We start from the raw sequence: 26,959 nt of genomic DNA, 5'->3' as shown, positions 1-26,959 counted from the left end.
CGGTCCTAACCACCAAGGTAGGGGGTCTTCAATGACCGCTCAGTGGTCAGAGCCACTCAGACACACAAAGCCATCACATTGCCCTGAAGAGGCACTGGCACAGAACCCGCTCAGAAGAGTGCCACCTGATGAATCAATGCCATCACTTCCCGTAACACCTGAACATTTTTTTTTTAAAGGCTTCTCAGTCAAAGGACTGGCCCAATCTGACTTGGCTGAGCTCGTGAGATCTGATGAGACCACATCGCACGGTGGCATGGTTGTGGAGATTAGCAGCATCCCAACAATGCCTAATTCCCAACATGAAGAAAAACAAGAATTAATTAAAAAAAAAAAAAAAAAAAAAACTCTTCCAGAATCCAGACATCCCTTTTAAAAACCTGACTTGTGATGATGAACATCTCAAAGCTACTAAGTCGCTGCCAGCTGTCATACTGGAATCCGCCTGTTACTTTATAATCTGACTCCTCAACATACACAGGCTCCACCCACCAAAAAGGAGAGATGCAAAGTATGCTTAGCAACAGGGAGATGCTTCATGAGAAGTAGTTTGGGATTCACCATCTACGCAAGTGTCCCCGTATGTACATTTATCATATACACACACATACACACGCACACAAGTTGCAGGAAAATGTTTTAAAGATGCAGAGCTAAAAACACCACTACAGCTATCTACGAGATTAACAGAGTGCATTTACACAGTAAAACGAAACAAATATAAAAACCACCACTGTAATATACAGTTAGGCAATAAGCCTGACCAAGCAGTGCGTTTCTGGATAATTACTAAGCGTTAATTCTGGCAAGGAAGGAAATCTGGTCACCTATAAGAAAATGTCAACAAAATCCCACAGAAGCCATAAAGAAAAAGTAACTTACAAAGCAGTTTTTAGAAAGACCCAGATTTTTCTCAAATTCTCTATTCTATCAGGGTTGCCCATGCCTCGGGAGAGTGTGTCTCTGTAATGATCCTCTCTGTAGATAACACACACGAGAGTTTTAAAGTAAAGGCAAAACATAAATAAGGCTTTGTTTATCTTATAGTAATAGGAATGACTTGTCTTCCAATACAAATAGAATTTCAAGGGCTTGCTGCCTTTTTAAAAACGTTATTAGTTAACAGAATAGTAGTAAAGTTGATTTGGATTTGAAAAATCTGCACAAATTAACACCTTCTGAAAGACTTGAGTTTGTAACCATGTTTGATTATTACTCTACTTTATATCCTAGTTTTCTAGAAAAACAATTTAGAGACTAAATTAATAATAAATAGATTAAGCTAAAGTCCTGAGAAACGCACTGCCTGAAAAACTATCTTGTTACATAACAGAATTATATACACACACAGTACTTGAGGAGAATACCATTAAGAACCATGCACTTCTGAGGCAGTTAGTAAGCTATGGAGATGTCCACAGTTATGTGCTTATGCATATGCATGTATAGATATACAATAAATGTACATAAAATTCATGGCTCATGACACTTAATGTAAAACATTTATATAGCAGGAAGTCCAATTACAACTACTTTTTACAGCACTTAAAAAAGACATTATATTCTGAACTCAAACATATCTATAGTTTAAACATAAATTCATAAAATATTTTAGACTCCTTCAAATACTCAAGGTCAATTAATCAATGGAAAAATATTAAAAATGAACTTTCTGTTCATATGGAAATATCTTAAAAGCCTAAAGCAACATGATGTCAACCCCATTTTATGGTAGTAATACTTTATTTTTTAATGCTGGGTTGGGGGCTGAGTTTTATTGTACTATCTTATGAAGATAGTTACAGCCTGCTCAAAAAATATACAAATACTGTCAGAAGTACTGCTTATGTAATTTTATTATGGTACCCAAACCAAACTCGCATTTACTCAAATTTGTACCTTCTCATTACAAAGTCTCTTTCTGTTGCTGAACACCTTCGATGCGACAAAAGTTGCACCTTCATGGCTACTAATGGCATGCAGTGTTGTTATGAACCATGCAACATGAAAACGATGGCAGAGCAAGTACTTACGGGTACATGGCCATTGTTGTCAATTTAACAAAGATATCTTTACTGGGTGCATCAGCAGTATTGCAAGTGAAGGCTTGCGGTGGAGGCATTTTGTGTTTCCTGCAGAAATCAGCAGGTGAAATACTATAGTCTTGTTTAACTTCATGCAGGTCTGACTTTGCAGCTATGATTAAGCAAGGTATTCTGCTGTCCATGAAGTGTTGCTATGGGATAAAAATTCAAAAAGATGACAAATTTTAAAAACTACTAAACTTAATTAAATGTGTACTAAAAATTATTTCTGGCAAGGCGAAGCATAGCTTTAAAGGGAGAGTAAACTAAGAGGCAATGATTGGCAGTGGTCCAGAGCATTCTCATAATAAGACCAAGGCCAATTCTCCTAACACTGGTAATAATGTTAAATTACCAATGGGTTTATAATATAAACCTTAACAATTCTTCAGGTTCACTATAATTTGAAAAAATATATATTTTATTAAAAAGATACCATATTTTGAAATGAAAAATCCATCTAAATTCTTCTTATCCTAAAGCATACTATTTTCATTTCTTACATTTCTGTCTCACAATTCTATTATTTCACTATTTTCATTCTTTATATACTACTAGTCCTTAAGCACATGCACTTATACACTTTCCTATGGCTGTAGTCATGCTGGACACAGCCATTTAAAAATATAATACTGAGGGGCACCTGGGTGGCTCAGTCAGTTAAATGTCTGACTTCAGCTCAGGTCATGATCTTGCGGTTTGTGAGTTCAAGCCCCAGGCTGGGCTCTGTGCTGACAGCTCAGAGGCTGGAGCCTGCCTCAGATTCTGTGTCTCCCTCTCTCTCTCTGCCCCTCCCAAGCTCACATTCTGTCTCTCAATCTCTCTCTCTCAAAAATAAATAAAAACCTTTTTTTAAAAAGGCAATTAAAAAAAAAATATATAATAATCTTCCATGTTTTCAGAATTCAAAATCATTATTTTCAACAGCTACTTTATATTCTGCTGTACTATTTTATCTTAATTTGGTAAATCACCCTTTTATTGTTAGACATCTGGATTATTTCTAGTTCTGTTTTCTTTATTAAAAACAATGCTGGAATAAACTCTTTTATACATGTGTTGTTTACTCTTACTGCATTTTGGTGATACTCTCAAAGTGACTGAGGACTTCCTAAGCCTCTCGTTACGCCCTGTTCTTATTACTACGGATATAACTGGCAATATATAACCCAAGTGCGTTCCTTTTTTTTTTTTTTTGAAGATTTTATTTTTAAGTAATCTCTACACTCAACATGGGGCTCAAACTCACAACCCGAGATCAAGAGTTATGTGCTCTATTGACTTAGCCAGCCAGGTGCCCCTCCATATGCATTCCTAATACCCAGGAAGGCCTTCCATTAATGTGGAGGCTCTTAATAGGAATGCCCATCAGAGTCACGTGTGCAAAAAATGTTATTCAAATACAGATGTCTCAAACTCTACCACCTCAACATGAAACCAGAGCCTGTAGGGACAGGGCACAAATACACGTATTTTTAAAAAGCTCTTCAGGTGATTTTCTTGCATCTCTCTGGTTAGAAAACATCACATTACAATTCCAAAGTTAAACTAAGTTATAGACCAAAAGAACAACAAACCTTAAAAATCCTAGCACAGTATTCAAAGGATTTGGGGTTACTGACGTCATATACCAGGCACACAACATCACAAATGATCTCAGCCTCAGTTAGAAATTCCGATTCTGAGATATCATGCAACTTGTAAAAAGAGAAATAAGAAACATTAATATTGTAACATTGATGTTCACTTAAAGTCATGATGTGCTATTATTGCTTGACTTCCAAGTAAGGAAGTACTAGTTAAGCCTAACTTTTCAGGCTATTTTTAGAGGTGGGAAGTGTAGATAAATAAGTGCCTTCTGATTTTGTGGACTCAAAATGGTAATTAAGGTTTTACAGAAGGGAACATTTAGTTAGTGACCAATGCGTGCCAGGCAGCGCATTCTCTGTATGGAGCGGACAAGCTGCAGAGGGTAAGTCAACTGCCTATGGTAACACATCTAGCAAGTCATCAGACCAAAATCTGAGCTCAGAGTGATTCTGTCTCTTTTCTTTCTAACAGACCACAGATCACCTTTTTCTCCTCCTAATTAAAAAAAAAGCAAAAACGAAAACAGAGCAAAAGACTCTTTACACTAAGGTCATTTTGTTCAACTTCACTGCCTACCTCTCTTTCAATGTTTATTATAAAACCTCTAAAGAAATATCCAACCTATAATATGACAATGATGCAACAAGAGTAAAATCCAGCACTACGGGCTTATGTAAGAGAGTGCGCCTTGGTGAGGGGAAGGAGAGGCACAGGGTCAGAAGTGACTCAATATATTCCAAATAAAACACTACTATAGCATGGGTATTCAGAGATATGAAAGATATCGATTTGCAAAGAACAATGAAAGAATAAACGGGAAAAGTAACAGTCATCTACATTCACAGAGTACCCAATAAGTAAAACTAAACTTACAGAAAAAGAACGGGAGACAAACAAGATTTTAATAAGAAACTGACAAAGAACTTTTATCATAAAGAGGAAAAACTGTATAAAATTCAATGTGATCATCTGTCTTGCAGAATAAACAATTTCCAAAAAGAAAAAGAAAGAAAATGAACTTTTTCTCGTATCTGTTATTTGGTAGGGGCTCCTCATATTAGCTAACTTAGTAAGAAACTCAGACTCAGACAGAATAAGCCACTTGCCCGAGGTCACCCAGCTAATCAATGGTGGACCAGGGCTTGAAACACAATGTGACTGGATCCAAGAAGAACATATAATCTTTTACTACTGTATTTCATAGCATTTCAGTCATATACTTCTTTCACCCATTTTTTTAGACTAACACATTTGGTAACTATACTCCTCCCTGCTAAATAGATAAAACTCAATTCAGAGTACAGATAAACTACCAAAAGCACCTGCAGTAAGTGTTCATATTAATTTCTAGTCAACGGTAGAGGAAAAAACATTTTTTTAAAATAAAAGTGGAAGAAAGAAGTTATTTTTTGTTGTTGGTTTTACTTTCTATTATGAGTAACATACAGTTTAACACACAAATAGATTAATTTTTACCTATATCTACACCCATGTAATCACCACACACATAAAGGGAATTAAAATTAGTTCCAATGAATAAACCAAGTGAAAGAAAAAAACCCACAAAAGTTCTACATACAGTCATTAAATTAAATCCAATTATGTTTTCAAAGTCATATAAAAATATACCTAATAAGAAGTCATCTTTTACATGCCAGAGAATTTCTTACCAACAAGTATTTCTCTTGTCCGTAGACATAAACAGTGTTAATCGCATAGTAGGACTTATGATCGTCACGAATTTTCTTCTGTCTCTGAAAACAACCAGAAGTCTCGATATTTACAGTAGGTAATTACAGTCTCTAGTTTTCATCAACATACACTCTGCATGGAAAAGGGCATTCCTCCCTAGGCTATGTATTTCTTACCCAAACAGAAGGGACGTTGATTCTACTTTCTTAGTTCTTAGGTCTTAAGGTCTTAGTTCTTAGTTCAAAAGATGCATTTGTTCTGCATAAAGTAAAAGCAGTAGCTGAAAAGGAAGTAAACTACACCAGTGCGAGACCACTGCAAAGCTACCTGCTAGCAATTGTCCTTACACTATAATTTGGCCTAACATGAGACTCGTGTGGAAATACATCCACCTCCACACTCAGGGCAGTAGCCAGGATGAGATACAGTATTCAATTTGATGTATTTACATCCATTCACTTCAGGCCAAGCACTGTGGTAGGTGCTTTCACAGATGTACTCTATTCTTTTAACTCCCCACCTACACACTGCTTAGGGGGGAAAAAAAACACAAACGACAACTAACAGCAATGAAACAAAGATACAGCCAGGTCAACAGGATTATTGTTACCCTTAGATTGTACTTTACTAATACATGCAAGTTACTGATCTGTAGCAATCATCTAAAAAAGTTAATGGCTATGAAAAAGTTACATAAACTTGTGAGTATAAAAATTCGTTCGATAAAGCTCTATTTTCTGACAACTCTCACCGTTAAGTTTCTTCCAAGAAGAGCCTGAAGAACTCCACTTTTCCCACAGTTTTTCATCCCAATTACATTACATCTGAACACGTTTCTCTGAGTCTGTTTTTTCTGAAGGTCTATCTTTTTATCTCTTGTTACTGAAAAGAAAAAAAAAACTAATTATGTACCACTCAGACCCACTGAGCCTCCATTGCACATTCTGCAAAATAGGGTATTGCTATTTATCATTTTCATGAAGTGTATGATTAACACACTGTCTAATAGTCAAGCTGTATGGGAAATAAAGCACTAAATATAATACAGAAGAGCTTCACTTAGTGGAAAAGATGCATTTCCGAAAGTTGGCTCCAAAGGGAACTTCTAGTAACAAATGATATTTATTTCATCGTAAAATAAGTAGTACATTTTCATAAGAAAAATGATATCCAAAACAGGGAGGGCTGTGGACATTACAAGGACTTTAGCCAACATGACATCCCATCTATTTTTTCTTTTTTTGTGATAAATGACTGTCATAACAAATTACAAATTAAGAGATGGTTTCTCCCATCTGTCCTCTTTTGAGTCTGTAAACAGGAAAGGAATATGCACCCTGGGCTCACCTGCCTTTCAAACGTGAATGTGTAAAAGAGGCAGGCCCCAAAGTGGTGCTACAATGGCAGAGCAAGGGCACATCTCCTCCAGAGGTAAAGAGGCTTCCTTAAACTGTACTCAAAAGTTCAACTCTAGGGGCGCCTGGGTGGCTTAGTCGGTTAAGCGTCCGACTTTCGCTTAGGTCATGATCTCGCGGTTCGTGGGTTCGAGCCCCGCGTCGGGCTCTGTGCTGACTGCCAGCTCAGAGCCTGGAGCCTGTTTCAGTCTGTGACTCCCTCTCTCTCTGACCCTCCCGTGCTCACGCTGTCTCTCTCTCTCTCTCTCCTAGGAATAAATTAAAAAAAAAAATGTTCAACTCTAACAAAGCTCGCCAGAGGCACTATTTATAGTAGCCCCAAACGAAAAATGATAACACACACACACCCCCCAATCATGGGCTAGTTAAATAAGTCATACGACATCCATATTATGACATATTATATATGTATACTTATTGATACAGAAACATGTCCCCAGTATTTTGTTGAGTGAGAGAATGTTATGCTAGCTGGCAATTAGTTCCTTGCTCTTTGGTGCTAAATTAAATACAGTATTTAATTGGTTTACTTTTTTTTTTAAAGTTTATTTATTTTGAGAGAGAGAGAGAGAGAGAGAGAAACAAATGGGGGAGGGGCAGACAGTTACGGGGAGAGACAGGATCCCAAGCAGGCTCGGTACTGTCAGCGCAGAGCCCCATGTGGGCTCGAATTCATGAACTTTGAGATTATGACCTGAGCCACAATCAAGAGTCTGACACTTAACTGGCTAAGCCACCCAGGCGCCTGGTTAACTACTTTAAAGGGTACTGCTCTGTAGATTAAAGATCGGTTGTCTTCTTATGCTGGGACTTCCTCCTATATAAGACATGGCATTTCCCCCCACCAATTAGGAAATAAAATCTTGAGGGGTGAACTGGCCACGTGGAGCCTGCTTGGGATTCTCTCTCTCCCTCTCTCTCTGTCCCTCCTGGCTCAAACTTTCTTTCAAAATACCTAAACTTAAAAAAAAAAAGAAAGGAAAAAGAAAAAAGAAAAAGAAAACCTTGAAATCATCAGTTCCCTAAGTTGTTATATCCATAGCTATGGTATTATTTAAGTGGAGCACACTGCTTAGCAAGAATTACAAAGTCTGTGAAAGATTTACTAATGTAGAAAATGGTGACAAAACCAAGAGATACATGATTCATTCAATATCAGGATTATGTGTTAACAGGTATTGTTTTGTTTTTTTTTAATTTTTTTAAAAAATGTTTTATTTATTTCTAGGAGAGAGAGAGAGAGACAGCGTGAGCAGGGGAGGGTCAGAGAGAGAGGGAGTCACAGACTCTGAAACAGGCTGCAGGCTCTGAGCTGGCAGTCAGCACAGAGCCCGACGCGGGGCTCGAACCCACGAACCGCGAGATCATGACCTAAGCGAAAGTCGGACGCTTAACCGACTAAGCCACCCAGGCGCCCCGACAGGTATTGTTTTTAATGTCTGAAGAAAATTAAAACACCAGATCAACTGGGACATTACAATACATTTAATGCCCACAGCCCTCCCTGATTTTCATCAGTGGAGTATCCTCAGGGGTAAACTAGAAGTAAAACCTCTACTCTTTCTTTTTTGATAAACAATAAAATCTAGACTCTCAACTCAAAAACAAAAACAAAAACAAACGGCAGGGAGAACAAATAGAGCGGAGACGTGGAAGACTAACGAAGGTGAGTTTCTTTTCACTCTTTTTACACATGAAACCGGAATATTAAATGATGTTTCTAGGCATGAAGTGAGTAGTATTCAACTATGTACCTGTAATGGCTGAAGCCTGAGACTCCTGCTCAGTCAATATTGAATAGCCCAGATAGCCCAAATACTCCAGGCAGCGCTGGACGTCTAAATAGGTCGTGAGCCTACGAAAGGGAAGAGGTGAGAATCAGAAAGTTCCTAAATGAACATTTATAGAAAAGAAAAGTCCCAACAGCTTACATCGTCTTGCCACCAGAACCAGACCATGTTTGTCAGACTCCTTTAATCTCCCACGTGCCCCACCACGGGTTTCCCCACACCAGCATTCTCAGGGCAGAGAAAAGAGGGAGGGAAAGCAAGACTGGCAGGGGTAGGATGGGATTCCTAGGTCTACACACAGGTGAGCAGCGAGATGCTGGTAAAATGTAGGGTGAGGACATTTTACATCATCTGCTTCCCAAGGTACACAGCACACTGCAAATGCTGGCTGGTTGAGGACTTGATAATTAAATCCGAAAAGGTTTGAAAAGATGCAAAAATAACCAACAGGCCCTTGGAATTAGGTAGCCCTTCTTGTGATGTGAAAAAAGAACAGATCCTGGTGTTGAGAAAGTCACTCTCACCAAGGGTAAAGTAATAATGCCATCACGCACGACCAGAGGATGTCCTTGGTGCCCTGCATGCAATGTCAACTATGCTATATAAACAGACTGTAGACAAACCCTGACTAAAAAGTGCATTAAAACAAACAACACAGGGGCGCCAGGGTGGCTCAGTTGGTTGGGCGTCCAACTCTTGAATTCAGCTCAGGTCCTCATCGCACGGTTCGTGGGACTGAGCCGAGTTGGGCTTCTCTCTCTCCCTCCCTCTCTGCCCCTCCCCCACTTGCCGCACTCTCTCAGAGTAAATAAACATTTAAAAAATAAATGAAAATTAAAACAAACACGTGCCTTGCATGCGCATGGGCACTCTCTTACAATAAACATTTAAAAAAATAAATAAAAATTAAAACAAACAACCAAAAAACCCTCAAAATAAGTCTTCCCTGTCAAGTAAAATATGCTCTCCCCATATTCTGGAAGTGTAAGAATTGTGTAATAGCAATGAGATTTCCAGTTCCCTTAATCAAAAAAGTATGAAAATCGAGTTCAGTTTTTTGTTTGTTTTTTTTATAATTTATTTCTAGGAGAGAGAGAGAGAGAGACAGCATGAGCAGGGGAGGGTCAGAGAGAGAGGGAGTCACAGACTCTGAAACAGGCTCCAGGCTCTGAGCTGGCAGTCAGCACAGAGCCCGACGCGGGGCTCGAACCCACGAACCGCGAGATCATGACCTAAGCGAAAGTCGGACGCTTAACCGACTAAGCCACCCAGGCGCCCCCGAGTTCAGTTTTGATGTAAGACTTATTACTGTTTCCCTGTACATCATCCAAAAGCAAACACATCCCTTACTGGTAAACTGATAGAACATCTAATGCTCATCTTAGACACTACATCAGCACTACAAATCCTGCTTACACATCTGTGATGGAAGCATCCTGTAACACCTGACAAACATACAAAACGATGACTGTGACACGTCATCATTTCACACAAGCCGTAACCCTAGAGGAAATGGGTGACCTCGGTACTCACGTCCACTGGGAAAGAAATCCCTGGTAGGTTATCCAGCCTCTTTCATTTGTACACACTGTGTTATTCACATCTGGTCCCCACGGTATGTAAGGAAAAACTTTAAACAAATCTTTAAGCTCATCAGGCGACAAAGCACAGTCTCTATCCTGAGGATACAGAAGGAAGTATACAAAATGTTTACACATGTAAGAGAATAATTCCCGACACAAGAGCCCCCAGTCTAGTACAGCTGAGCTTCTAAACACCAATGAAATTTTACATTTTATCAAGAAAATTCCTCTCGTGTACATGAGAAAACCTATACAAGAGTACATCAGAAACCAAACTTTTTTATCTTGAGAAAATAATAAAGGTAAATAAATATTTTTGCTAGTCTAACTTAAGAAGTTTGAGCAACTCTTGGCAATGTGACATGAGCGTCCTGTAGCTAAGGGAACAGAGTTAAATCATTTACAGAAAAATATTTTATTACAAATCAAGGAAAATTGCAGCTAAAAGCTTACCAAATCATGCTTGTCAAAGGTGCTTTGGAGAAACAAATATGCATGATGGTTTAATTCAGTAGTACAATCAGGAGGTATTTTTAGCCTGTTGATAAAAAAAAAATTAAGAGTAAAGTAGATTAACCAAATATTACAATTTAACTTAAGAAATGAATACAAAACTGAAACAAGTCTTTTTGTGGGATGACAGCAGTTATAAAATATCTTTGCTGAAGCCATTTAGGCTTTCCCGGGTAAGTCAGCAGAGTGGGATGGCGATTCTCACAAGAGCCATGATCATGCTCGCTCTGAGCAGACATACAAAGTTTTCTTAAATTTCTGAAGGGCAGGTTGAAATGCAAATTTTACAAGTAACGCTGACTACACTGTGACGGGTTTGTTCTTCCTATGAACAAATTTTAAGTCATAACTGTGGCTTATGTCAACACTGTAATGAGTTAAAAATGATGTGAGGAGGTGATTATTTCTGCCTGATTTGACCTTTTAACCCATCCTAAGTTCGGTTCAATCAAAGGCACTGAGCTAGGTACTAGGGACACAGAAACACGACCAGCTCCCTACCTCTAGGGAACCACTTTCTAGTGGGAGACAGACCACAGACAACCCCACTATTGCCACAGAATGAGGCGAGGGGTGGACATGGGTAAGCCAAGGATGCTAGGGGAGCCCACACGAGGGGGGGACATCTCTGGTCTGGGGGTGGGAAGGCGACAGCTGTGTGGGGAGACATCATCACCTGCATGGAGACTTGAAGGATAAGAGGCAGTAAGTAGGTCGTGGGAGAGATAGGGAGAAAGTGAGAATACCTGGGCAAGCGTCTGGAGTAGGAACAACAGATGATTGGGGAACTATAAATGGTTTAGTATTTACTTCTAGAATGAAGGCAGCGAGTGAGCAGGAGCACGGCAGATCATGAACGACCTCATATAACATGTTAAGAAGCAGGAGCTTTATCCTGGCTCAAAGAGAAATGACATGGGCAAAGCTATATATATATATAAATCTAGCAGCAGTATGAAGGACAGAAGGAGACAGTTTAGTAAGAAGGTTAGAAAGATTCAAGGGGCGCCTGGGTGGCTCAGTCGGTTAAGCGTCCGACTTCGGCTCAGGTCATAATCTCGCGGTTCTTGGGTTCGAGCCCCACACTGGGTTCTGTGCTGGCAGCCTGTTTCAGATTCTGTGTCTCCTTCTCTCTGTCCCTCTCCCACTCATGTTCTGTCTCTGTCTCAAAAATAAATAAAAACTATTAAAAAATTGTTTTAATAAAAAGAAAGATTCAAGTGGTGGCTTTATGGGGCAATTCTACAGAAAGCGAAAGGCAGAGAGCCTAAATAAATTGAGAAGATATTAGTGTGAGCCACAAAGCCATCAGCAATGCAGTTTTCTTACTGTCATGCTTAAGAAAGTCGGGGTGTCTGGGTGGGTCAGTCGGTTAAGCGTCTGACTTCCTCTCAGGTCATGATCTCGCGGTTTGTGGGTTCGAGCCCCGCGTTGGGCTCTGTGCTGACTGCCAGCTCAGAGCCTGGAGCCTGTTTCAGAGTCTGTGACTCCCTCTCTCTCTGACCCTCCCTCTCATGCTCTCTCTCTCTCTCTCAGAAATAAATTTTAAAAAACATTTAAGTAAATAAATAAATAAAAATAAATTAAAAATTAAAAAAAAAAAAAAGAAAGTAATAAGCGATTCCCCCATAGAATTTACCTACCTATGTCAATGGCAAAGAAAACCTGACGAAAGGTCCTGGGACAAATTCGTTCATTCAAAATATTTTTATTGAAAAATCTGGGAAATTGCTTGAGCCAAGATTTACTAACTTTGACAAGTTCCAACTCAGACCTAATGGACCAGGAATCCAGCTTGAAAGAACTATGCTTTCTTGATGATGAGAAATGAAAAAAACGAGAATCTTTCTGAACCCTTACAGACAGTGAGGGGTGCGATGCTAAAATAAAAAGGGACAGGACAATATAAAGACAATGTGCCACAAGAAAAAAAAAGGGGGGGGGGAGCAAAGACCTAAAAGGCTAGATCTTGGTACATCACTTCCCAGAAAAGCTACCTCCCTAGGGCACAGGCAAGGCAGCCAATAGTATGGCAGTCTCCTGTTTTAGATGACACTGGTCCGTTTCTGTTTTTAAGTTTATATACTTTTGAGAGAGACAAAGAAAGCACGAGTAGGGGAGGCGCAGACAGAGAGGGAAGGACAGAGAATCTCAAGCAGGCTCTGCACTGTCTACACGAAGCCTGATGTGGGGTTTGAACCCATAAAACCGTGAGATCATGACCTGAGCCGAAACACAGAGTCAGATGCTTAACCAACTGAGCCACCCGGGCACCCCAACACTGGTCTGTTTTTTAACAGATGTAACTTAAACATATCATTATCTAGAGGAAAAGAACAGACAGAATGGCTATTTAAGAAACATGCTTTTTTCACCATGAGCCAAGAAAAGGCCATAAAACTTAGAAGAAGAACTACAGCACCTATGATCTCCTTCCTCAGTAAGATAAATTTAAAAAAAAAAGATACTTTTATTCTCCATGAGAAGAAGAGGAAAAGTTTATGCCATGTTATAAATCAGGAATTTTCAACTGGGGGTGCTTTCGCTCCTGAAGGAACATTTGGGAATTTCTAGAGACAACAGTCATTTTCAGTTGTCACAGCTGGGGAAGGAGGTGTTACTGCCAACTCCGGATGTGCTAAACATCTTATAATGCACAGGGCAAACTCTAGAACAAAGAACTGTCTGGTCCAACATGTCAGCGGTGCCCAAAGTTGACACACCCTGCTGTAAACTTCTCTATAAACCTAAATTAGTCCTGAGTAGGTTGAAGCCTACCTAAACTGTGCACTAAATAAAATGTAGAAATACGTGGCAAGCAAAATTAATTAGAAGGCCAAAGGTACATACAAGGGGAATAAATATTCAGGTGTCAAATCCAGATCATCATCATAACCAAACCGTCGAAGCACAGTCCAAGTAGTTTCGTGTCTCCCTCTCTGGATAAAAAGTGTGTGTAAAAAAAGAAAACCTGAAATAAAATAAATTAGTTAAGTACAGCTACGTGAACAAGGGTACAAAGTCACATGGGAGAAAAGTACATAGGAGAAAAGCACATAACTCATTACGGCAAGAGTCAGATTCATGAACATATGCTTAAAGCTCTGCATGTGGAAGGTCAAATCAAAATGAAGTTCACAGTCTCCCATGAAACACAGCTGATTTCAGAATCAGTCTGCATACACACCCAGGTCAGCAAGAGATGCCAATGGATAAAAGGGACAAAAATGAATACCAAGGAAAACACCCACATTCACCAAGTTATATGATAAAAATAAATGGAAGTCATTTTATTGACCTTTGAACTTCTTTCTGTAACGGAAAACTGTGGTTTTCAATTTCATTTCTTATTTCACTGAGGCTCTAGAATACATTCCACAAGGAGCATTTTCTACTTGGTAAAGATGTCTGGTAGACAAAATGTCTTTCCTAAAAATAATTTCTATCTAAAAGATGCCTTTAAGCAGTAGGAATTTGAAGATAAATTTGTTTGTCCCAGAAATCTCTGCCCCTCAGATAGACCTCTGCATTCCTAAGAACCAAGCAATCCCCCCACCTCTAGTTTATGCTGACAGTAAGGATGACTATCTCCACCAAAGGCCTGTCTCTCTGACTCTGAGTATCCCAGTTAGATTTTGGGTGTATCAGTAAATACTAACATTTCCTTAAAATATATATAATACTATAAAGACCTTCTTCACCGTCTGCCAAAGTCTGAAAAGTTTAAAAGGGGGAAAAACACCATTCACCCACCTTTCAATGTCAACCCACTGTCAGCCACACCATCACTTATGTGTTTTCGGACTACATTCTTGACATCTTCCAGAGCTTGGGGAGCTAATGGAGTGTTGAAACAAATTCTCTAGCAAAAAGTGTAAAAATAAATTTAAAAACAAAATAGCATTAAAACCACAACTAATATAAGACATTACTCTATAAAACAACATTAAATCAGTTGTAACCAAAAGAAACAAATTCTAAATTAGAATAATCTCCACTTCGCCTTATTTACTTAAAACATACCATACATAGAAGGAAAGAAACATTTCCTACTCTCACCATTGCATTTCTTATACAGAGCTCTTTGTATACCCATGTTATACAAAACCCAGAAGAAAAAATAGTTCAGAGTTCAAGCTTCGTATCATCTTTAATACACCCAATGTATACCATGAAATGACAACTGTCAAGGAGTCTTCTCAATTCCTATGTATAGGAGAGCTTTATACCTCAAGTGAAGACTGAAATAGCTTGATGTGAGAGTTTTACATAAAAGAGACATGTTTATCAACATAACATTATTGAAGCCAATTAAGTTTTTTATAGCTTTTCTCATCAACCGCGCCCCCCCCCACCCCGTTATAGAAATGCCTGAAGAATAGGGTACCTGAAAGAAGTTGAGTTCAGCATCATTGAGAGTGCCATCATTATCTTGATCAGATATTTTAAATATGCGGGTGAGGGCTTTTATACAGGCTGGTTTCATCTACACATCATTGAGAAAAGAAAACAGTTATGTTAATTAAAATAGTTGGGATTTCGGGAGCACAGTGTTTGACTCTTGATTTCGGCTCAGGTCATTTTTTTGTAGGGTCTTCAAGAGAGCAATTTGATATAATGAGAAAAAGACAAAATCTAAGATATAAAGAGATTATAAAGAACTGAGAAAGGTTAAGTAAAAAATTTAAGAAGTACTCATAGGGCTTCCTCTGTAAGCATAACTAAATGGGCCATAGCTAGAATATCTACAGTCATGGGTGATTTTTTACTTAAAATGGGAAGATATAACTTCTATCAATGTGATCCTAATATTAGATATTCACAATTAATAAAGACTCCATTGTTATGCTTTATTTACTTTCCTTTTAAAAATCTGTTACATAATACACTAAATGTTTAAAAAAGTAGCAATAGCTAGAAAAATGTAAAAAACAGAATATAAGAATAACTTTTTATTTTGTACAGGTGGTTTTCACATCATAAAAAGCTACATTAAAAAAAGGTAATTTGGAGAAAAATAAAATGATGCATTTTTCATTAAAACTTGAAATGCATCAGAAGCTAAAGAGGGATCCTTTAGGATTGAGGTATTTGCTCAATACAATATTTAAATAATAACTACCTTAAAATATAAGCCAAAATAGGACTATGTTTACAAGGGATTAAAAACTGTATTTTGAGGGGTGCCTGGGTGCTCAGTTGGTTAAGCATCTGATGTTGGCTCAGGTCATGATTTCATGGTTCGTGAGTTCAGGTCCTGCATCGGGCTCTGTGCTGACAGCGTGGAGCCTGGAGCCTGCTTTGAGTTCTGTCTGTCTCTCTTAAAAATGAATAACATTAAAAGATTTTAAAAGAAAAATAAGAAAAATTTTTAAAAATAAAAAATATTTCGATAAAGCTGTAAAAAATTTTTACAGTAATAAAATAATTCAGTTTGCATCTAAGTAACTGAAACCCTCACACAGTAAACATTATTATTATATAAGTCACATCTTCTTCATTATTAGCTAAATAGAGGACTCCATAGGCCCATACAGAGTCCATCATCACTGGAGTTATTTTTTAATTTATCATCAGGCTTTAGTTTTGAATATTTTTCTCATGATTCCCCCTCAAATCTGTGTTGAAAGTTTATTATTGTTGGGGTATCTGGCTGGCTCAGTCAGTAGAGCATGCAGCCCTTAATCTCAGGATCGTGAGTTTGAGCCCCACACAGGGTACAGACCTTACTAAAAAAAAGGTTTATTACTGTTGTGTAAAAAGGTTCTCATATAAGCTTAGACACTAAACTTGTCTATAACAAAGTTTTGTCTCTAAATAAATTATAGATTTTTGGTCAGGCAGGTCTAACTAAGGAACAAATAACAGATGGTGGTAGATATTTTATTCTTGCGCCAGGGGAGGGGCAGGGGTGATTACCAGATTAGCAGAACTAATAATAGGCCTAGGGAAAACGTAGCAGTTAAAGCACTGAGAAAAAAAACAGGAGATTTAACGTACCACTAGCCCTAGGCCTCAGGTAAATCTCTGCAGTATGAGACTGTTGCCCAAATTTCCTCAATCTGAGGATACGGTACCTGGCTGAATCAGAATGGAACTGATGTTTTTAACAAGACTGCCGAGTGACTATTATGAGGCAAATTAGGGAAATACTGGACCAAGAGTAAATTAGAAAGAAGCATTCCAATTATGGAACAATAAATGAGGATTAAGGAAGAGTAAATCAGGGTCAGATTAAGGGATAACTCAGATTAATTACTTATACCAGGGGTCAGCATTGTTCTGTGAAGAGCCACTTAACAAATATTTTAGCCTTTGGGGGCCAATAGGCAAAATCAAGACTATCATGTATGTATAATGGAATCAAATTTCCACAAAGTTTTTATTGACAGAATTCAAAGTGTAATAATAATGAAGTATTGCTCTACAGGTCTACTAATAAGAAAAATGGGATTCTTTTTTGAAGAATAACATTTTGCTTAATTAGGGTTCAAAGCTAGTATTCTCTATCATGAAGACTGATCATGTTCATGTTAGTGCTGACCTGTAATGAGATTTTACTATTTCATCTTTGAAAATAATTTTGTAGATCCATATGGACAATTCTGACACATATCCATAAACATATACTTTTAATTGAGCACATTCATTGCTTGGAAGGCATTTATAAAATTGTATTAAGATTCTTTTCTTGATATTTTCCTGTTAGCATGTCATTACACTGTAGGTTAACCAGTTCCAATTGAAGGCTAGGTGGAAGGTCCTCAAGTGTATAGTCAAATGGATTACAGAACAGAAAATTTCCTTTACATTTTCATCACAGTCCCCAAAAACCAATGTTGGAACTGTGGTCTGAGCTCAGAAAATATATCTGCTTTGCCATCTAAAAATGCAGATGTTTCTTTTCTTGTTTTGGCAGGACAGGTGATGCGCTGATAATAAAAAACTAAAATGCTACGGTACTGTGCCACCCATGGTACTCAGGCCATCAAGCTCCGCCTGTGTCAGTGCAATCAGCAGTGCATGGAGCAGATGAGGAGTGATGGGTACCCACACGCGGGCTCTGCTGCAACTACTCAACTCTGCTTTGCAGCACGAAAGCAGTCACACACACACACAAAGGAATGAGAGTGGCTGTGCCGCAGTAAAAGTTGATGTATGAACGATGAAATCTGAAAGTTGTATAATTTTCCCATATCATAAAATATTATTCCTTTGGGGTTTTTTTTCTTAGTCATCGAAAACGTGTAATATATATATTCTTGGCTCACAGGCTATATAAAAACAGGGGGCAGGCCAATTAGGTCAAGGTCAGCCAACCACTCACCTGTAATATAAACTTTTCCTGGAAAAAATCTTCAACTTTTTTATTCCTTAAAAATCAGTAACAAAAACGCAACAAGTGCGCGCGCGCGCACACACACAAACACACACACACACAAAGGGGGGGCTGGCATGGCAAAGAAATTTCTCCATGTGGAAAAACTGGAACCCGCCATTCAGTTTAGTGATTCTTCAATAAATTAAACAGAACTACCATGTAATTTAGCAATTCCACTCCTAATATACACTCAAAAGAAATGAAAACAAGTATTCAGAGTTTTGTATGAATGTTAACAACAGCTCTATTCATAATAGTCAAACAGTGGGAACAACCCAAATGCCAATTAACAGGTGAATAAATAAACAAAATGTGGAATATCCACACTAAACTATACATGTTATTTTTAAAGTTTACTTATTTATTTTTGACAGAGAGAGTACGCGCAAGCGGGGTAAGGGGCAGAGAGAGAATGCTGAGCACACTGTCAGTGCAGACAGAGCCCAATACGGAGAGACTGATCCCACAAATCAACCGTGAGATCGTGACTGAGCCAAAAGCAAGAATCAGATGCTTAAATGACTGAGCCATCCAGGCACCCCAAACTGTAGACTTAAAAAGGATGAATTTTATGGTATGTGAATTATAACCCAATAAAAGTTAATTTCAAAAGTCTATGGCAAATAGGTGAAGAGGATTAAGAGCACACTTATGCTGAGCACTGAGTAATGTATAGAACTGTGGAATCACTATATTGTACACCTAAAACTAATACATTATATTAATTATACTAGAATTAAAAAAACAATTTTTTAAAAAAAGACAAAAAAGTCTTTGGCAAACACTTTTAGATATTACTGTATTTCTTAGCTATGAAACAAAAAGGAGTATTCAAGCCGTATTACCTGCTGTCCCTGTGTCAAATTACTACACAAGGCTTTCATTTGTATGTGTTTTTAAATTTGTGAACTTTATCCTAGCAAAGCAAGCAGACCATTACTTAAGTCTTTGACTTTCTGCGATTATTGTTGCCAATTCTTTGGTTTGTTTTAATGGCATTTCCTGAAATACTATTTGATCTGGAATATTATTCATAGTATTTAACACGAGTATCTGTGACATACCTAGAAAATGTAACTGTTTGATAGACAATAAATTTAAATTTCAGCAGTTCTGAAGAGTTCCTAAAAAATCACTACTAGAGTTACTACCTACACATTCCAGCCCCTACTAACACAGCCTGGGGGGTGAGGGGTTACCTCCTTCTCCTCTGGGCAGTACAGAGGCCCTGTAGGATGAAGAACAGCTTTCTGTGCATAATAAAAGAGCTCTGATATATTCTTCAGGTTTTTTGCTGAACACTGAAAAAAAAAGTTTAAAATGTTATACTCTTAAAGCATTTACTTGAGTTAAAGACAATTTTTAATCAATGTAAGGTAATAATAAAATTGCTTGAAGAAACTGAAAAATACATTTTTCTTTGTTGATATCACAACAGTAACATCTGTTAAGAACACAGCAGCCAACTCCAAGTTCTCTGTTTTATCTCGTTCACATGACTCCACAAATAGCAGGAAATTTATTCCATCCCACACCTTCCCACATCCTATTTCAAACCGCGGTTCAGTGAGAATTCACCAGTAGTAAATTTCAAAATCAAAGGCATACCTCCACACAGGTTTCTATTTCTGTGTACTGGTTCATAATGGGAAGGATGGTCTCCATACTGCTGTATTCCACCAGATCAGATTTGTTCCCAACCAGTATCAAAGGCAGCCTGAAATAAACAGGATACGTTGCAACAATAAGGAAGGCAAAAGACCTTAAATATCTATTTTGAAGTATATAAACTCATTCTAACTCCTAAGCTTTACTTAATCCCCCCACATGAACCTCTACTGTAGTCAGCTCTGGTCCCCTGGAGACATGTTCATATTCAACAAGTATTTACTGAGTACTCTTTTTTCAAAAATCTTTAGGTTTATTTATTTTCTTTAGGAATCTCTACACCCCAGTGGGGGCTGAACTCACAACCCTGAGATTAAGAGCTGCGTGCTCTTTCAATTAAACGATCCAGGTGCTGAGTACTTTTATAAGCTAAGTACCATTCTTTTTTTTTTTTATTTTTTTTTTAATGTTTTATTTATTTCTAGGAGAGAGAGAGAGAGACAGCGTGAGCAGGGGAGGGTCAGAGAAGAGAGGGAGTCACAGACTGAAACAAGCTCCAGGCTCTGAGCTGGCAGTTAGCACAGAGCCCGACGCGGGGCTCGAACCCACGAACCGCAAGATCATGACCTAAGCGAAAGTCGGACGCTTAACCGACTAAGCCACCCAGGCGCCCCAGCTAAGTACCATTCTAAGCATTAAGGATGTAAGACAAAGCCCCTGCCCATTCTAATAATGAAAATCAGAAAATGGACAAAAAGCAAATAAACAATACACTTCCAATTCCGTAAGTGCTATGAAGAAAATAAATAAGGGAATATGGCACAGAGTAACTGGAGGGGGCTAACTACATGGTAATCAGGAGGAAAGCTCTCCGACAAGGTGGTATTTGAGCCAAGCAGTGAAGGATGAAATGGAATGTGTCCTGTGAAGAGCCGGAAAGGAACTGTTCAGGAAGAAAGGACAGCACGTGCATAGAGCTCAAATTGGAAAAACATCCTGGTGAGTCCAAAGAACAGAAAAACAGAAAGAAAAATGGCAGAGTGGCTGGAAAGTATTAAGCAAAAGGAAAGAGGTGTGAAATGGGGTTGGAAAGAGGAGCGAAGGCCAGACACATTAGGTGCAGTGAGGAGTGTGCATTTTTTTATAAGTTTAAAACAAGAAGCCACTGAAGAATTACGTGTAGGGGAACAAGATGATTGATCAACATTTTAAAATGAATCATATATTGTCTTTTAGAGATACATATTGAAATATTTACAGTATGACTTGTTCAAAATGATCCCAATGGGAGGGGTAATAAATGAAACAAGATGGACCATGAATTGATAACTGATGAAACGGGATGACAGATACAGAGGGATTCATTAGATGATTCTCTCTACTTCTGTATGTTTGACTTTTTTCAATAACAAAAAGTCTTTAAAATGTGGCAGCTTGGATTAGAGCAGTGAAGATGGAGAGAAAGTATTCAGATTTGAGGTATGTTTTAGAAGCAGAACTGATAGGAACTGGTAGATTAGATATGGAAGTTGAGGGCAAGGCAGAAAATCAAGAAAAATACGTAAGTTTTTGGCTGGACAAAATGAACAGATCTCCTGTGACAGAAAAGATTGATTTGGGGGTGGGGTAGGGAGTAGGCAGGGAATTAAGGATTTTGTTTTAGACAAGTTAAATCTGACAGGCCTATCAGAAATCTAAATAGGGATTATCAAAGAGAGCTAGTCTAGTAGGGAACTGTTATTTGTACGTCCTGCAAGAGAGCTTGGAGAGAAAGCAAATCATCTTTCTGGAACTCCAAATAGCAAGAGAAATTCTTGCAAGCATTTATTTACATTTATTACTCCACCCCCAACCCCAGTATGGTTATGCATTAAGGGACTGGCTCACTATATAACCCAAATATCGATTCCTAACAGAGCCAAGAGGTTTCCAATGTAGTGATCTGCAACTGAAGGTGTGCTCAAAATATTTATGGGGCTTAAAGAAATATACATGTCCAAGCCCTACTCCAAACCTACAGATTCTAAAACTCTAGGGGTGGGCCAAAGGCACCTACAGGCTTTGAAAGTACCTCAGGTGACAGTGATGGACACCCCGATTAAGAACTACTGTGACAACAGTCCAAGGAAATCCTAAGGAAAAATATATGTGCAACAAATATAAACTTAAGGTATGAGGCCCAGGGAAGAAGTTACTGGGAAAGTGTAAGGTCCATATAATAAAGAAACAGACCACCTTAGGACAAGTCAACCACAAGAAAAATAAGTATGCTTATATGATTCAGGAAGGGGGGATAAAACAGCCACACCTAAGAAAGCTCAATTCAATTTTCAAACGTTAAAAGCTCCTTTCCCAGCAGGGCCACAAAACTAGCCATGGAATTTTAGGAAGCTGTCATAGTAAAACTAATTTTTTAAAATTCAATGGTCCAAACTGAATTCTGGTGCTTGATGGATCCCAGAAAAAGTGCCTTCTCTGAAGAGTCACCTCTGGAAACAGCTCAAGTGTTTAGCAAGAAGAGCAAGTGTTAGAGCATACGGCTGTGGGCTCCTCCAAGGCAGCCCTCGCTGATACACCTTCCATCTGTGTTGATGGCAATGATACTGACCTGTACTGTCCATTACCGTCACCACTAGCCTCAAGTGGACACTAGCTCCACAGGGCCATTCTTCCCCTTTCACCTTGTCAAGAAGTCACTACAAAGTTTACAGCGATGGGGGTGCCTGGGTGGCTCAGTCAGTTGAGTGTCTGACTCTTGATTTCAGCTCAGGTCACTATCTCACGGTCATGGGAACGGCTCTGTGCTCTTTCTGCCCCTCCCCTGCTCACACGCACACGTGTTTTCTCTCTCTCAAAATAAACAAACAAACATTAAAAAACAACAAACTTTAGAGCTATAACAAAGAGCTGCAAGACACAGCATACACAGCGTCATCTCAGTCACAAAGTTGGCCTCTGTAAGTGTATGAGGCAAGGTCAATGACCATGTTCATCTGCTTAGAACCAGATCTTTACAGTCTGAAGGCACAAAATTGTCCAATCAAAAGAGAAATCTGATTTTCCTAATGTTTAAAAATACTCAAATGCCTCATAAATAACATGTTCAATTGATTAATACTGGAAGAAAAATTTTTGGTTTCCATTTTCGCTTAAAACTCAAAACATACCCAAAACTATCGTTCTCAGAAAAAGACAGAAGGTGTGTTCCATCACTTTTTCCCCATCACACATATATCTTCCAAAGAACTTCAAAGAAATCTCCCTGTATGAATTCCTAAATAAAGATCTCTAGCGATCTTATATGCACATTATCTCATTAGACCCTCAAAATTACAACATGTAGCCAAGACAGGTATTATCCTCTTCTCCACTACAGATGAGGAAGTAAGGCTCAGTGAAGTCAAAGAGTTAAAGCTGATTAAGTAGACAAGCCAGATCTCAAAGGTCATTCATTTTCCTCCAAGTCCCATGCTCTTATATACACCACACTGTGAGCAATCAGTGACAGAGACGGAAGGCAATGTCATTTCATTACAGAGGCACCTCCAGACAGAAGCACTTATACAACAGGTGAAGAGGAATTCCAAAGCTCAGACTTTTCTTTCTTTTCTTCTTAAACAAAAAACTTTTTTTATGTTTTATTTATTTTTGAGAAAGAGAGACAGTGTGAGCAGGGGAGGGACAGAGAGAGAGGGAGACACAGAATCTGAAGCAGGCTCCAGGCTCTGAGCTGTCAGCACAGAGCCTGACGCGAGGCTTGAACCCACGAACCGTGAGATCATGACCCGAGCCGATGTCAGACGGCCAACCGACTAAGCCACCAGGCGCCCCAAGCTCAGACTTTTTAAGTGGCAGTTTGAGAAAGAGAAATAACATAAGACTAATTATCAAAATACTTAATGTCTGAAGTTGTAAATTATTATAGTACCAGAGTTCTCTTTTCTGCTTTGCTCACAAATATATGTGCTGCCTCAATTCCTCCCCTAAACAGTGTGTCTGTGTATAAGCAGAGAAAGACCTATAGGCAACGCAAATGTGGCAAAATGTTACTAGTGGATGTAAATGGAAGGTTTACAGCTGTTCATTGTACTATTTCTTGCAACTTTTCTCTTAAGTTTGAAAATTTTCAATATACCAAGTTGCAGAGAAAAAAAATACCTGCTGTCTTTGTCCGTTCTTTCATTTATGAGAGGAATCCATCGACTTGTCACCTAAAAAAAAAAATTGACAAGAGCTAAACCATGATGTGGCTCTTCTCTGAAAAATACTCTGTCCTTGGACCCCTAAAACTCTAAGTTGAGGATCAATTTTATTTTTGGTGTGGGGGAGGGCACCGGGACCAATGATCACCAGTTGCCTGGGTACCAAAAAATTATGCTTCTGAAATCTCTTGATGTCGATTCCCCACGAAGAGCAATGGAGCTGCCCTACGTGCGCCACCCACAACAGAAGCCCTTTTTTTGAGGATCAATTTTAAAGTGCCCTCACTGAAATTTAACTAAACATAGTGAAAAAAGTCACACATTCATACCTTATCAATAGAATGCTTGTTGTTAACAGCATAAACTATGCAGATGACATTTGCCTATAAGAGAAATTAAGAAATTAATGGCATTTTAAAATAATACAAACGTAAATGATAGCATTTAATTACCAACTAGCTAATGTATTTGGGCTAAAGAAAGAATAAAATTTGAAACCTAAAAAACCCCCAAACTTAGCATGCTTCTACGGGGAAAAATTCCTAAGCAAAAATATATAGTCAAAGCAGTAACAACAAAGAGCTGAAAAAGCCTGAGTGAGAGAATGAAAAAGACAAAACTCACAGAATCATCGGTGTTTTCCCACATAAAAACCTGCAGCTATTTTCTAACTCACCTGTGATATCTCTTGATGAAGCTGTTCATCACTCTGTTCTGCCTCTACAAATGACAAAGTCAAAAAACGGCCACTATTTTAAACAGTTTCATAAGAATGAATGACAAAGCTACCATCTACATGGCCCCTGTCCAGCATCCCCCGTCCCTCGTGTCACCTACACAGTGTGGGGCCAGATGAGGCGAGAAGACAAGGGCAAGCCCGGGAAAGGGACAAGCTGGGCTCCGATAAGAAAGCTGGCTGGCACTGAAAGACGAGTCTACCAGCGGCCAGCTCAGGCACGCAAGAGCAGAAGGCACTGTGTGATAAATCTAGGCCAGCATCTGATCCTTGAGAAGGGTCAGGCCGAAGAGATCAGAAACCAAGCCCGAAGACTCGGTGGAGGAGTCAGAAGCCCAGACAAAGAGTCCATACACACCAGGGCAGAAGGCCAGGTGAGAATCTGGGCAATACAAGCTCAAGAGCTTGTATCTTGAGGGAGCAGGCCCCAGAGGCAAAACTGTAGCCTGGCAATAGTCAAGAATTCCCTTTCTAGCATATATCTCTGGCTAGAACAGGTCTAATGGTAGATGTGCATATGATCCCACAGTACAGTTGTACCATCCTAACAGGTTTTATTTTTTACAGCAGTTTTAAATGCATAGCAAAACTGAGTGGAAGGTACAGAGATGTCCTATATACCTCCTGCCCCCACACAGCCTCCCGCATTATGAACATTCCCCATCAGAGTGGTACATCTATTACAATGGACTCCCTTTTTTATTTTTTAAGGTTTTTTTTTTTTTTTTTTTTTTTTTTTAAAGATTTTAGTTTTAAGTAGTTTCTACACCCAATGTAGGGCTCGAACCCACAACCTCAAGATCAAGAGTCACATGTTCCACCAACTGAGCCAGCTGGGCACTGCTTTTTTTTTTTTCTTCTTTTTTTAAAGAAGTCCCAAAGCAAGCAAAATAATACAGTGATTAAAAAGTAAGTACTAGATGGGGCGCCTGGGTGGCTTAGTCGGTTAGCGTCCGACTTTCGCTTAGGTCATGATCTCGCGGTTCGTGGGTTCGAGTCCCGCGTCGGGCTCTGTGCTGACTGCCAGTTCAGAGCCTGGAGCCTGTTTCAGTCTGGGACTCCCTCTCTCTCTGACCCTCCCCTGCTCACGCTGTCTCTCTCTCTCTCCTAGAAATAAATAAAACATTAAAAAAAAAAAAAAAGTAAGTACTAGAGGGGCACCTGGGTGGCTCAGTTGGTTAAGCATCTGACTTCGGCTCAGGTCATGATCTCATGGTTGGTGAGTTCGAGCCCCACGTTGGGCTCTGTGCTGACAGGCTCAATCTGGAGCCCGCTTCAGGTTCTGTTTCCCTCTCTCTGCCCCTCCCCGATTCATGCTCTGCTCTTGCACACTCTCTTTCAAAAAATAAACATTAAAAAAAAAAAATAAGTACTAGGGGTGCCTGGGTGGTTCAGTTAGTTAAGTGTCTGACTTGAGCTCAGGTCACGACCTCACGGTTCATGACTTTGAGCCCCACATCGGACTTTGTGCTGTCAGCGCAGAGCCGGCGCTAGAGATCCTCTGTCCCCCTCTCTCTCTGCCCCTCCCCCGGCTGTGCTCTTACTCTCAAAATAAATAAATAAACATTAAAAAAAGAAACAATTAAAAAAAGTAAGTACTAGTGGGTAAAAAAAATTAAAATTATTAAGTGATACAAATGTGCTTCTATTATCATATAATGTAAACAAGCTGACAACTGCTTTAACTATTATTTGGGGAAGGGGATAAAGGCTGATAAATTAAAGAATGAATTTAGAAGTCAACAAATTCTCAAATTCAGAACTCTTTCTACATGCCTGATAACAAAACTAATCCAGAACTCACCTCTGCAAACATGCTAATTCAAGGAGGGTAATGATTTATCTACTACTTGTCGTTTAACATCTCTACTTGCTTTTCATTTTTATGAAACCCAACTTAGTAAATTTGGGACAGAAAGCTGCAAGATGGAGGCTTTATGTGGGGTGGGGGGTGGGGGGGAGATACAAATGAGATAAGAAGAATAAATGATTGTTTACTGCTAGAGAAAAAGGAACACCTATCCTTGAACACCTTTTGGGAGGACTATTAAATGAACCGTACAGCCTCACCCACAAGAGGATACGCATTACCTGAGTAATCTACGATGTGTGTAGGAACTCTCTCAGGGGTGACATCAGCTGGAATGGTAATTTCTTCTGCCCGTGGAGGAACCTTCATTTGCAAACAAATAAAGGAAAAAAAACCCTTTGGATATTATCAACCAAACTTGTTAAGAGATCATGTAAATTCATCTGTATATTAGCCTTTCACCCATACCTGCCCTTACAAGGTTTATTATACTTTCAAATGCTTATTTTTGTGCTTTACCACAGAGTCAAGTATTCATTTATATATATATATATA

The 26,959-nt window shown here is 38.9% G+C and overlaps 1 protein-coding gene and 1 non-coding gene across 6 annotated transcripts in view; both read right to left on the bottom strand.

The window, feature by feature from the left end:
- The window catches only part of RHOT1 (ras homolog family member T1), a 41,898-nt gene that overhangs the window by 12,665 nt on the left and 2,274 nt on the right, over positions 1-26,959 (bottom strand). For 3 of the 5 annotated variants that reach the window (XR_013331468.1, XM_077749602.1, XM_077749600.1), the window contains exons 2-18: positions 26,686-26,767; positions 24,535-24,578; positions 24,188-24,241; positions 23,815-23,867; positions 19,657-19,765; positions 19,248-19,349; positions 15,055-15,153; positions 14,421-14,529; positions 13,518-13,638; positions 10,608-10,692; positions 10,105-10,250; positions 8,536-8,636; positions 6,118-6,248; positions 5,345-5,428; positions 3,662-3,781; positions 2,034-2,236; positions 883-978 (exon numbers count right to left, since the gene is read on the bottom strand). Coding sequence is in view for 4 of the 5 variants with exons in the window: in XM_077749602.1 (XP_077605728.1) it covers positions 883-978; positions 2,034-2,236; positions 3,662-3,781; positions 5,345-5,428; positions 6,118-6,248; positions 8,536-8,636; positions 10,105-10,250; positions 10,608-10,692; positions 13,518-13,638; positions 14,421-14,529; positions 15,055-15,153; positions 19,248-19,349; positions 19,657-19,765; positions 23,815-23,867; positions 24,188-24,241; positions 24,535-24,578; positions 26,686-26,767 (1,739 nt within the window). In the remaining variant the exon portion in view is untranslated. The remainder of the gene's footprint in view (positions 1-882; positions 979-2,033; positions 2,237-3,661; positions 3,782-5,344; positions 5,429-6,117; positions 6,249-8,535; positions 8,637-10,104; positions 10,251-10,607; positions 10,693-13,517; positions 13,639-14,420; positions 14,530-15,054; positions 15,154-19,247; positions 19,350-19,656; positions 19,766-23,814; positions 23,868-24,187; positions 24,242-24,534; positions 24,579-26,685; positions 26,768-26,959) is intronic. The other 2 variants (XM_077749603.1, XM_077749601.1) reach the window with 1 other exon arrangement.
- On the bottom strand, positions 23,983-24,116 carry LOC144219842 (U11 spliceosomal RNA). The gene has a single exon (XR_013331515.1). It is a non-coding gene; the product is annotated as a U11 spliceosomal RNA (small nuclear RNA).

This window comes from Crocuta crocuta, unplaced genomic scaffold (genome assembly GCF_008692635.1).
Source record: "Crocuta crocuta isolate KB4526 unplaced genomic scaffold, BGI_CrCroc_1.0 scaffold149, whole genome shotgun sequence".
Taxonomy (NCBI): Eukaryota; Metazoa; Chordata; class Mammalia; order Carnivora; family Hyaenidae; genus Crocuta; species Crocuta crocuta.
Note: the sequence above shows the minus strand (reverse complement) of the source record. Positions and strands in the feature narration are given on the sequence as shown.